General features: G+C 34.2%; 1 protein-coding gene across 2 annotated transcripts in view; it reads left to right on the plus strand.

Moving 5' to 3' along the window:
- The window catches only part of LOC112904141 (multidrug resistance-associated protein 4-like), a 42,156-nt gene extending 29,791 nt beyond the window's left edge, over nucleotides 1-12,365 (plus strand). For both annotated transcript variants that reach the window (XM_025973470.1, XM_025973471.1), the window contains exons 3-5: nucleotides 5,093-5,323; nucleotides 11,006-11,436; nucleotides 12,188-12,365. In XM_025973470.1, the coding sequence (XP_025829255.1) occupies nucleotides 5,093-5,323; nucleotides 11,006-11,436; nucleotides 12,188-12,348 (823 nt within the window). In that variant the 3' untranslated portion in view covers nucleotides 12,349-12,365. The remainder of the gene's footprint in view (nucleotides 1-5,092; nucleotides 5,324-11,005; nucleotides 11,437-12,187) is intronic.
- Nucleotides 12,366-12,820: the final 455 nt, after the last annotated feature.

Here is a 12,820-nt window from a genome sequence, read left to right on the forward strand (position 1 = left end):
TTCGTTTATAATCCTCTGGAAATTTTCCCGTCTCGTAAATGTGACTAACTAGCTTAAATGTACGATCTCTAACCTCATGTCTTGCTTGTTTTAGAATTTCCCCCTGGATCCCATTTACACCTAGCTCCGTATTATTATTTAAATTTTTTAATGCTACATCGAACTCTTCTCTTATTATTCGATAACCAAGCTCATCTGTCTCCACACTATCTTCCTTCTTTAATATATTTTCAAACTCATATCCTGATATAGGTTCTCTAAATATTCATTCCACCTATCTGCCTTTTCCTAATTTTTATAGATGACCCCTGCCTCGTTTCTTATATTATTACTACTGTACGTTACATTTTTAAAATTCCTTTTAATTGTATTATAAGCCTCATTGGTTTTACCTACTTCAAACTTTTCTTCTACTTCTTTACACCTCATATCAATTCACTGTTTCTTAGCTGCCTTTTTCTTCTTTGTCCTTCTACATCTGTCCTGTTTTTGTATTTCCGCCTTGTTTCTATTAATCCTAAAATCTCATTTGTTATCTAGGATTTCCTACTTTCGATTCGTTTAAGACCTAATATGTATGTACATAGCTGCTCACTTTAGGCACGTTTTAATGCAGTTTCATTCTGTCTCTATGTCCCCGTCATTCGTTTCTCCCGCCGCCTTTAGTATTTCGTCTGTCCTTGTATCTAGCCTATCACGCGTTTCGTTATATTTTAGCTTTTCTAAGTCAAGATGTCTCCTACCTTCCCTCTTTTTCAGAATTTTCCATTTAAGATTGGTCTTAATATCTACTAGTTATGGTCGCTATCTATATCTGCTCCTGGATAACTCCTACAGTCTTTCACTTGATTTTTAAATCTTTGCTTAACAAGTATGTAATCTAACTGCTATATCCCTAAATCACCTGGCATCTTCCACGTATAACACCTCCTAACGTGATGGTTGAATAAAGTATTCGCGACGGTTAAGTTATGTTTATCATATCACAAAATTCTATCAGTCTATCTCCCCTATCATTTCTACTGTCTAATCCAAAACAACCTGCAGTTTCACCGACTTTACCTTCACCTATTACTGCGTTGAAGTTTCCAACAGCTATTAGGTTTTCCTGCCCTTCCACTAAACTTAGCACATCTTCTTTATCTGCATAAACCGCTTCTACGTCTTCATCACTGTAAAATGATGTAGGCATGTAGAACTGTACTAATACCGTTTTTACCGGATTCGAGTTTAATTTAACCATAACTATCCTATAATTTTTTTGTAAATAACTTTCTGCGCTCTGCCCTACTTTCCTACGCATTACAATTCCTACCCCCGAATTACCTTCCACGGATTCTGTTTGCATTATTCTAAAGTCTTCACTCCAGAAGTCTCCAGTTCGGGTCAATAGACTTCACTAATGCCTACTATATCTAATTCTAATCTACCAACCTCAACTTTTAAATTTTCCACTTTCCCTACTTGCCTCATTGTCCTAACATTCAACGCTCCCACTCGTGAAATATTGCACCTACCCATATTGCACTTACTGATGACAGCCCCCAAGGTAGTCCCCTCCCGGACATCCGAATGGGGGACTAGTCTACGTCCGAAGTGCTTTACCCCAAATGATGCCATCATTTTAGTTTCGGTGTATTTTACTTGGAATATCATAATGTGGTTTCCCGTTGCCTTCCACATCGCCGTATTGTGCATCACAGTGCCATACCGATCCTCGTAATCTCTGCCATCCTGAGTAGTGAAAGAGCTGCTGCCCTCTTTCAAGGACTTGTCTTAGTCTGGTTTATCTTTAAGGACCTCCCCTCCCCCATTATGGTTAAACCTATCGCCCGGCTCCCTAAATCATCGTCGCAAGCCGATTCACCCACTCTAGTTCGTACAAAAGTTTCGTCAAGGTTCGCGTCCCTTCGAATCAGAAAAATGTGAAACGCTTCATGATTTTGCGTAGTATGAAAATATAAATACATTTTCAACCATTGCTTGCATCAAAATAGTCTTCCTGCAAAATTCAAACCTCTCCTTTGTAGGCATCTTAAAAATACTTTCACGGTCTGTATCAGGTCTAGTTTTCGTAATTTCATGCTCTATGTACAAAATATTCAAGTTGTTATACGTGATACGTGATAGACACGCAAGTCATATTAATAAGGGCGTTTATTAAGTTTTTGGTCAGAAATTATCGAAACCACTAGTCCAAAATTTAATGTACTAGAAGTTGGGCGCGGCGGAAAAGAAAAGGTTACAAGCGTTCAAAATGTGGTGTTACCGGCTAATGATAAGTATACCGTGGATAGAGAAGGTTAGAAATGAAGAGGTATTATAAAGAATAAGAGAACAGAGGACTCTATGGAAGTCAATAAAAAATAGGCGAGATAGGTTGGTAGGACATCTTTCAAGGCATGAAGGTCTAGTCAGGGACATATTGGAGGAAGAAACACGAGTAAAGAGAAGCAGATGTAGACCTAGATTAGATTACTGTTCGCAAATAGTTAAGGATGTGAGATGTTCTAGTTTTAGGGAAATGAAGATTATTTCAGGATAGGAAGGAATGGAGGTTCGTGTCCAACCAGTCTTAGGACTGACGAGCTTGCTTGATGATGATGTTATCTAATCATTCTTACAATTGATCACTGATAATGATTCGTTATTATGTCTAACGATATATAGTAAATAATAATTTTGAATTAATGATTTAAAAATTTTATTAAAATTAACTTTTTTTTGTCTGTTCCCAATAGACGTGCGCTCTTCCCGCGAAGTAGGATTTACGGGGATGCTATTTAGCTACTCTAAGGGCATATCCAAAGCATTGATTAATAATCGACAACAATCGCTACTTCTTTTCTACGGAAGGGTCTTGTTTTTTTTTACGTACGAAAAGAATTAGAAAATTCTTAAGTAATGTGATGACCCATATTTTTACAATATCTATGAAATAATTAAGGAAAGGTAGATTTTATAAGAACAAAGGTTTTCACGGCCGGAATCCATAGTAGAATGAAGATTCGGGCTATAGGACCGTGGTCTAAGTGAGCTATTCTGTCCAGACGTCTCGTCAGCTACTGCAGCTGACCTCCTCAGTGCTAGTACTGGGCCCAGTAGCTGTCGAAACTTCGAGATATAATCTACGTTCACGTTGTCATCGCAGCACTACTACTGAGGATGTCAGGCGCAGTAGCCGACGAAACGTCTGGACAGAATAGTTCACCTAAACCACTGCCCTATACCCCGAATCTTCATTCTACTAAAGGTAGATTTTGTTGCAAAGGTGTTTCTAGAAAGATTATTGGTCTACTGAAATAGAAATTACTAGTGTTGTTTGAATTATTCGTTAATTTATTCTTATTATTACGATTGTAAAAATTTGGACTATAATTAACAGAATTAACAAGTTTCTACCGTTTTTCTAGTAACATTTCGCGTTCTTTTTGAATAGATCCTTCTGCTGTTAATTCATGTTGCTGATAATTTCAAGATTGTTTATTGGCATATATGGAATATTATACGCTTTTCCGAAAAATATTATTTTAATGTAACACTAAGTGCTTCTCAAGTTTCTATTTTCTGTTTTCTGTACCTAACTTCATTAAAGGCTACTCCTAATGATTTCATTTTAATTATAGAAATGCCATCAGGATTATTCCGATTTAGATACGATTTAAAGAAATGTAGAAATTTTTTTTTATTTTCTTCAGACATGATCGAATAATAAATTAATCAGTACCCTTTCGGAAAAATACTAATTAGGGTAAGAAAGGACCTAGGTACCTTTTACTTGTGATTGGATTCCCAACGTCTTATAGTCCAGAAAATATTCTTAGAATTAGTCAATTCTTTTGCACAGTCCCCTTTAAACAAATCAGCATATTGTAGGTCTAAAAGTAGTCCAAAAGTTTAAACATTTTTTTAAATAAATTACAAAATTTGCTTGTCTTGCTCCAGAAGACAAATTTAAGATTTGTGGACCATTTGAACAAAAAAACTGTCCTGTACACATTCGCTTGTCTATTGATAGTTTTTAGAATATAAATTATTTAGAATTCGAAAAAACGTAAAAGTGGTATTTTCAATCCTGAATAACAATACGAAAAGTTAAAAATTAAAAAGTGCTTAAATGTTTTTTGAACATCCCTTAACAAAATCCAAAACGTATTAAGCGATCATGTTATTAATACACTTTTGCAGTTTGTTAAGGAATGTTTGAAGGATATTTAAGTACTCTGGGAACAATAAAATTTTTGGTTTTTCAGTGATGAAAATGACTAAATATATTTACAACATTTCGAGCCCTAAATAATTTATATCTCGAAAATTGATATGGGCATCACTCAGAGTTAGTGTTGCCCCGAATATGCAACTGAAAAATCACTATCGCTCCCGCAGTGGAATTCTGAACGTATCGTACAGATGGAAGGGAATCATTTTTACTCCCAGTGCAGTGTGCTTTATAAAAATCGTATATCATTTTGTCCCACGTAGGCAACCCAACATATAGTGTCACGTGTAGGCAACCCAAGATACTTACTGGCAAGAAAGACCAGATTTTATAGAAGTCACATTTTGGATCTTTACAGAACAAGGCCAGCCCCTATGAATAGTTTACGCTAGGTTTAAGTTACGAGATGATACAAAGCGAACTATAAAGAGCGAAGATGCAACAAAGTATGCGATATAGTGGTTAATTAATAATTAATTAATAATAGCGGTGTTAATTAGAGAGTAGACAGAAAAGTATTTTATTGCGTGACAATATTCTTGAATGAGGAAAAGTTGTTTTAATATTTTATTCATTTTTCTGGAACAGCGTCCCTATTAATTTTAGCTATTAGCTGCCATCGCCACTCAAACCGAACCTATATCTACATTTATTTTGCTAATTGCAAATTAATAACGTAGGGTGTAATATAATCATGAAATGTTGAAAAAATTTAAATTTGTCTTACGATTAATAAACATAATCTTACCTTATATTTTACGGATACAGGTATCGTTATTTACTTCTATATTTTTTAAGGAGAGTAGAAAATATTATCTATAGGTACTTCAGAAATTTGTCAACATTGGTCACTTTTCATAATTTATGTTTCAGCTGGACAATCCCCATTTTCATAAAAGGCTTCAAGAAAGTGTTAGAAGAAGAAGATTTATATGGCCCATTAAAAGATCATGAATCAAACTATCTAGGTAATAAGCTGGAGTGTGCATGGAAAAAAGAAGAAAACAATAAAAAATCCTCTCTATGGAGAGCCCTGTTTCGTGTGTTTGGATTGAGAATAGTGTTCCTCGGTTTTGTTTCTTTATTTCTGGAAGTGTTTGTAAAGTAAGAATTTAATAGTACCTTATACTAATGGCAGAGCCATTAATCTTAATATTTAAGTAAAGTTTTTAAGAATTCATGATTAATTTTCAAGTATCAACGTTCTATAACATTTTAGTTATCCTTCGAAATCACGAAAGCATGAATTAAAATAGTAGCAACAGTTTTTTGCTAATAATATTTTTTACTAATTGCTGATGTAGATTAGTCGCATATTTAAAAATTCCGTGTATTAAAATTTATAAAAGAATTGGTTCAAAAAATTCGAACTTGGGCGGGTTCAATTTCTATATATTTAAAAAGAGTTGCATGAATAAGACGTTAATAAATTGGTACATAAATAAATATGTAGTTATAATAATATTAGGTTTTACCCGTGGCTTTGTTCGCGCTGATGTCCTAAATATGAGTTAAAGATCATCGACGACCACATAAACTATTTTTTTTTTCGTGTAATGTCGTAAAACCTAGCATAAGCGTTGAGACGACGTTTGATTTCATTGCCCATACAATCAGAAAGCTTGAAGCTACCATCACTCGTTGGTAAACAATCGCCTACAAAGGCCAGTTTTCATTAGTAGTGTCATGCTTATGTCGTACTCGTGCCGCGCTTTTGTATAGAATCGCCTATGCGCAGTTTTACATAAAATTACTTGAGGAAACCACATTTTCATTTTTACTAGAAGTACTGTGTTCCTATCGTAATGCTATCGTGTCATAACCGTCTGTCATCAATCACTTGTAGAGGCGATTTGCGCCAGAGTATGTTAGTAACATGGTGGGCTTAACTAAAACTGCAATATGGGCGCCTTAGCCCAAAATTACGATTGTCGATGAGCGCTAACACGAGGTACGGCTACCAAATCTTGCTGATGGAAGCAGCCGAACAACGAAATGTATCGCGAGAATACATGGTTCGTGAATGAGGGACATAGGTGAGTGATGAATGCACCACCATGGACGAAAAACTATGTATTCTCGTATGAGACCATCCTGCAATCTACGATTTATCTCATAAGGATTATGACAATCACCTAGTAAGAAACAATATCTGTGTAATGGATGTACCCAAAACCGTTTTATCTTCCGGATCTTCGTTTTCTTGTGCTTTAAAAGAATATACGTGGAATAAACTATCACAATATCCTCCTCGTTTTGATCCATCTCACTTACTGACACCCTGAGATTTTTGCTTAATGGTATAAACAAGGTATGAACACAATCGTATAAATAAAAATGCAATGCAAAACGACACTATGCGAAGGCAGTAAGAGCACTACATGACTGCGATACTAATAATGAAAACTGACCTACCAAAACAGTAATTTTTACCGAACTACATAGTCTAACGGTCTAGATCTCTAGATCATTTGAGAGGACACCAATTGGATTCTGGTCACCGTTTGCTCTAATTCAATTTATCTATAATAGTCTATATTTAATCTGTGATATCTAAGAATGAAAGTCGACGGTTCCTTCATTCAAGAGCTGTACCCTAATATAAAAACACATACTCATATTCACTTTTCATTTCGCTACATAATTTCTGCACCCACAAAAGCCAGTCTGTTATTATTTCAATCACTCCTTATATTATATTAGCATCTAACGACATTTCTCTATTCGTTTTCACTCAACTTCTTTTCTGTAAATAAATTCTGTTTTTTTTTTCAATAAAGCGTTTTCTTTAACGTACATAATCACCCACAAATCTGTTACTTCTGCTTCGAAAGGGGGACAGAAGAGGATTTCCTCTCTATTTTTGCATTTAGATCCTAATATATCATGGTGCGTAGTCGTGTTGTGTATAATGTGACGAAAGTGGTTAATAAAATGTATCAAACAGTTGATTTGTCTTAAAAAAACTACATATCTACGAAGCTTCTTGTAAGAATTACGTTGTGATAATTCGTAAAATAAGGATAAGTCTAGAGATGTTCTCTTCATATTACGACTGGTTTTCTTTTAACTAACAGGTTTTGTACCAATTATTGGGATGCATTATTACGGAATACAAAACTTTTAATATATCTTGAAAAAAAATTGGCAGATGACCGTCACTATTAACAGCAGCTATTACTTTTTTATTAGCTCACATGCAATTTCTCATAAATTAATACTTAGGATTATTATTTCTTAATTGCTGCCTTCGACTTCTTACATTTACAATAACAACACATTCTTTTCTTATCTTACGTATAATACGTTGTCTTATGCAGCTTCAGCAAATAGTAATTACGTACAGCTTGTGAATAAAATTACAAGTTGTGCAGCAGGCTCTGTTGTCAATTTTTAACGGAGACTTATCAAAATAGTTTGGTTTGTATTGTCATTTCATGATCATTTCCAAATAATATTACCTTAAAAATACCTAACCAATCTTGCATCTGACAACGTTATGCCGTTCGGATTCATCTACAACCCTATACTAACTACTAGTATCCGACCGAAAGTTCAGTTTCGGTTTCGGTTTCGATCGAGTTTCGACAAACAAACGAGTTTCGGTGTAGTTTCGGTCTCGGCAGCTAACCTGCCCAAACTACAACCGAAACCGAAACTGCGTTCGGGAGTTCTCGCGATCTGCTCGGTCATGTTCGGCGCGATAAATTCCATCCAAGCGAAGTATACTATAGTTACTCAAATAAACATCTCACCTATTTTAAGTATTTTTAAGGCGCAATTAAAGTATTTCCTTAAATGAGGGGTTGTTATGTTGATTTTGATTTGATTATCAATAACTGAAAATATCAAAGACTGCAGAGCTATGTGATTTAAAGATAAAAAAATAAAACTGACTGATTATAATAACGTCTTTTTTATTTTCTCTCAAAACATGGTCCTTATAAGGAAGTTTCGGTTTCAGTTTCGGTTTCGGCCGAAACTGAGACCGTTGCCGAAATTCGGTTTCGGTTTCGGTCGTAAAAACCTGTTTCGGTCGGACACTACTAACTACAAACTGTTGTCAATATAAAGCGACCCTAATTTAATGATGAGTTTATTACTGTCTGTTGTTAGGAGAAATTAATATGCGGTTTTAAAAAAACTCCACGCTCAATAAAACAACTAAGTATATTTTAAAGAAACGCTTATCCATAACAAAAAACAACCGCCCATTGGCAAAGCTAAACACCTAATATCTTTTTTAACCAACTCTGTATCCTATATTAAATGAAGTCCTTGTCTCAGCCGAATTTGTCGGCACCCCTCCCGACCCTCTAGACTAAACATCGCTCCGATCAGGTATCGGGAACCGCTGCTCTTCCGCGTCCCTTACACTGTTATTTCGAAATTTCGCTAAATCTAATTACAAAGTTACGATTAATAATACGAATAATTACGTATAATAGAATTCAGTTTTCTACCGGAGCACAGTTGTTCATTTTACTGGGAATCCCCGACCATAGGCCGACGTAGCAGTTGACTGCATAGTTCTTTAGCCAACTCCTACCTGTGTAACAATAATTCGACGTAGCAAGCTGATACAACTGCTAGTGATGAGCTTATAACTTCTTCAAAAAATAAATTTGAAGTTATATTTTGCAACAGTCTTTTGGACACTACCATAAATTCGCTCAATGAAACATTTGAACAGTTAAATGAATACTCGGAATCTTGGCCTTATTTGTACAATACAAAAAAAATTCCAAAAAAACAGACCTTCTTAAACTCTGTAGTGATCTCTAATTGAAATTAACTGTAGCCTCTAAATCAGATATAAATGGTTGTATGTTGTGCGATAAATTCATAAGCCTAAAATAATTTGCCCTAATCAGAAGATGGTTATTCGTGTCTTTATTTTAAATTTTATCAATATACCTGTAACTGTGGCTTGTGGGAAATGGAGTTTTTCTAAGCTTAAGCCCTTAAAACCTATCTGCGATCGACAATATCTCAATTTAGATTAAAAACTCCGGGACTTTCCCCGTCTCGTAAATGTGACTAACTAGCTTAAACATACGATATCTAATCTCTTGTCCTGAATGTTTTAAAATTTCCACCTGTATCCCATCTATACCTGGTGCCTTATTATTCTTTAAAATTTTTAATGCTACATCGAACTCTTCTCTCATTATGGGATAACTTAGTTCATATATCTCCACACTATCTTCCTTCTCTAATATATCTGCTATGAGCTAGCATATAGGTTCTCTAAGTATTCTTTCCACCTGTTTGCCTTTTCCTCATTTTCTATTAAAGTGACCCCTACCTGATTTCTTATATTATTTCTACTGTACCCTACTCCTCTAAATTCCTTTTAATTATATAAAAAAAAATATTAAACAAATCGGTACACATGGTAATGTATTAAATTGTTACAGTTTTACTGATCGCTTATTTTAAACAATTTATTGTTAAATAAATTNAACACCTAATATCTTTTTTAACCAACTCTGTATCCTATATTTAATGAAGTCCTTGTCTCAGCCGAATTTGTCGGCACCCCTCCCGACCCTCTAGACTAAACATCGCTCCGATCAGGTATCGGGAACCGCTGCTCTTCCGCGTCCCTTACACTGTTATTTCGAAATTTCGCTAAATCTAATTACAAAGTTACGATTAATAATACGAATAATTACGTATAATAGAATTCAGTTTTCTACCGGAGCACAGTTGTTCATTTTACTGGGAATCCCCGACCATAGGCCGACGTAGCAGTTGACTGCATAGTTCTTTAGCCAACTCCTACCTGTGTAACAATAATTCGACGTAGCAAGCTGATACAACTGCTAGTGATGAGCTTATAACTTCTTCAAAAAATAAATTTGAAGTTATATTTTGCAACAGTCTTTTGGACACTACCATAAATTCGCTCAATGAAACATTTGAACAGTTAAATGAATACTCGGAATCTTGGCCTTATTTGTACAATACAAAAAAAATTCCAAAAAAACAGACCTTCTTAAACTCTGTAGTGATCTCTAATTGAAATTAACTGTAGCCTCTAAATCAGATATAAATGGTTGTATGTTGTGCGATAAATTCATAAGCCTAAAATAATTTGCCCTAATCAGAAGATGGTTATTCGTGTCTTTATTTTAAATTTTATCAATATACCTGTAACTGTGGCTTGTGGGAAATGGAGTTTTTCTAAGCTTAAGCCCTTAAAACCTATCTGCGATCGACAATATCTCAATTTAGATTAAAAACTCCGGGACTTTCCCCGTCTCGTAAATGTGACTAACTAGCTTAAACATACGATATCTAATCTCTTGTCCTGAATGTTTTAAAATTTCCACCTGTATCCCATCTATACCTGGTGCCTTATTATTCTTTAAAATTTTTAATGCTACATCGAACTCTTCTCTCATTATGGGATAACTTAGTTCATATATCTCCACACTATCTTCCTTCTCTAATATATCTGCTATGAGCTAGCATATAGGTTCTCTAAGTATTCTTTCCACCTGTTTGCCTTTTCCTCATTTTCTATTAAAGTGACCCCTACCTGATTTCTTATATTATTTCTACTGTACCCTACTCCTCTAAATTCCTTTTAATTATATAAAAAAAAATATTAAACAAATCGGTACACATGGTAATGTATTAAATTGTTACAGTTTTACTGATCGCTTATTTTAAACAATTTATTGTTAAATAAATTAAGTTATATAATAATAAATCACAGAAGAATTAAATTTTCTGAAAGGTACATATTATTAATCGCTCTTTTCTTTTGTATTATAGAATAGCGGAGCCTTTAGCTTTAGGGAAGTTACTGGATTTTTATACCACAAAAGATACTCATGTTACCAGAAACGAAGCATATATTTATGCGTGCGTAATAGCAGGAAGTTCTGTACTGTACGTAATCATATCTCATTTATACGCTATGGAAAACCAGCATTTAGGTATGCAAATGAGAGTTGCAGTCTGTTCGCTAATCTATAGAAAATCGTTGAAATTGAATCAATCGGCCTTTGAAGAAGTCAGTACTGGGCAACTGGTAAACTTGTTATCTAATGATGTGGATAGATTCGATTCTCTGTTGCTACATATTCACAGTTTATGGTTATGTCCCGTTGAAATCGTAATAATTATTATACTTATATATTTTCATGTCGGATTCACAGCAACTTTAGGATCCATATTTCTTGTTATCTTCTTACCAATACAAAGTAAGTATGAATCACATTTTTTTAATGAGTTAGGTAAATGGCACTATTTCAAGATTTAATACATAATTGCACAAAAATACAACAATAAAATAAAACAATAACATGTAGTTTTAGGTTTTCGCAAATCAAAAATTTATTTTAATTCGTTATCAGGTTAACCAAGGGTTCATTTTATAGATTTTTCAATTCTCTACAACTTTTGTACCTGTAGTAGTCAAAACTATTTTCTTGTTGGCTTTCGCCACAGAAAGTAGAAACTATATTTCTCGCATTTTTATAAGCAATAATTCTGATGTTATAATTATATACATTTTCATCTATGGGTCATGCTTTAAAACCCTGCACAGTCTGATACCTATTGGTTTTTATTGTAAAAATAGCTAGTTTCAAATCTCTATTCCCTGGTCTACAAGAGGCTTCCAATTCGTTGATTTTTTTAAATATATTAAGTTGATGTTTTAATAGTAAGGCACTTAATGGTCGTATTCCAATTAATTTTCTACAAAACTATTATTAGCTATTTGTCAAACATTATTATTACCTATTTTGTTACTTATTCTAACTGCAATTCCATTCCGATAAAATTGTTTGAATTTTTCAGCGTTAAAAAATTTCAAAAATGATGTTCACTTTTTTTTAGTTTTACTATTAGATTTTTTGAGTTATTAGATATATATTTTTTATATGTAGATACAACCTTTTACAGTTTATTTAATCAATGAATTGATCGATAAAGGTAATTTGTTTCTAGTTTGTTTGGGAAAAAGAATTTCTCTGTATCGTTTGAGAACTGCATTAAGAACAGATGAAAGAGTAAGACTGATGGGTGAAATAATTTCGGGAATAAACGTTATAAAAATGTACAGCTGGGAATGTTATTTCATGAAACTAGTAAAATTTATCAGAAGGTGAGTAAAATACAGCTGAACCATCGAGAGATGGCCCCTGACTTTCACTTCCGGCGCAGATGATAAATAGGAATAGCATTTGACTAGAAAAGGATGTCGCTCAAGCTCGGAAGAAATATCGAAATGCACAAGAAGTTGGTCAATGAGAACAGACTATTTACTCCAACTTTTTGTGTTTTTATTCTCTTTATTTAATCGTCCACTATATTAATTATGGAAATTACTGCCGGACTAGTTTGTGTGCGCCGAATTTTTAACTCGAAGAAGAGTTTACAGTTTATTTCAAGTAGTTAGAGATGTGACCTTGAAGGAATCTGCGCGAAGATAGAAAGAATACACACTAGGGGTGAGCAAGACAGAAATAGTTGGAACAAGCTTGAACGAGCAGAGCTCTCGATGGGCGGTCTTAGGAGATCGGCTAGAACTGTACAGTACTAGACGAAAATGTTTAGCAATTTCTTAAAACAAAAATGTAT

Source organism: Agrilus planipennis, unplaced genomic scaffold (genome assembly GCF_000699045.2).
Source record: "Agrilus planipennis isolate EAB-ADULT unplaced genomic scaffold, Apla_2.0 scaffold85, whole genome shotgun sequence".
Lineage (NCBI taxonomy): Eukaryota > Metazoa > Arthropoda > Insecta > Coleoptera > Buprestidae > Agrilus > Agrilus planipennis.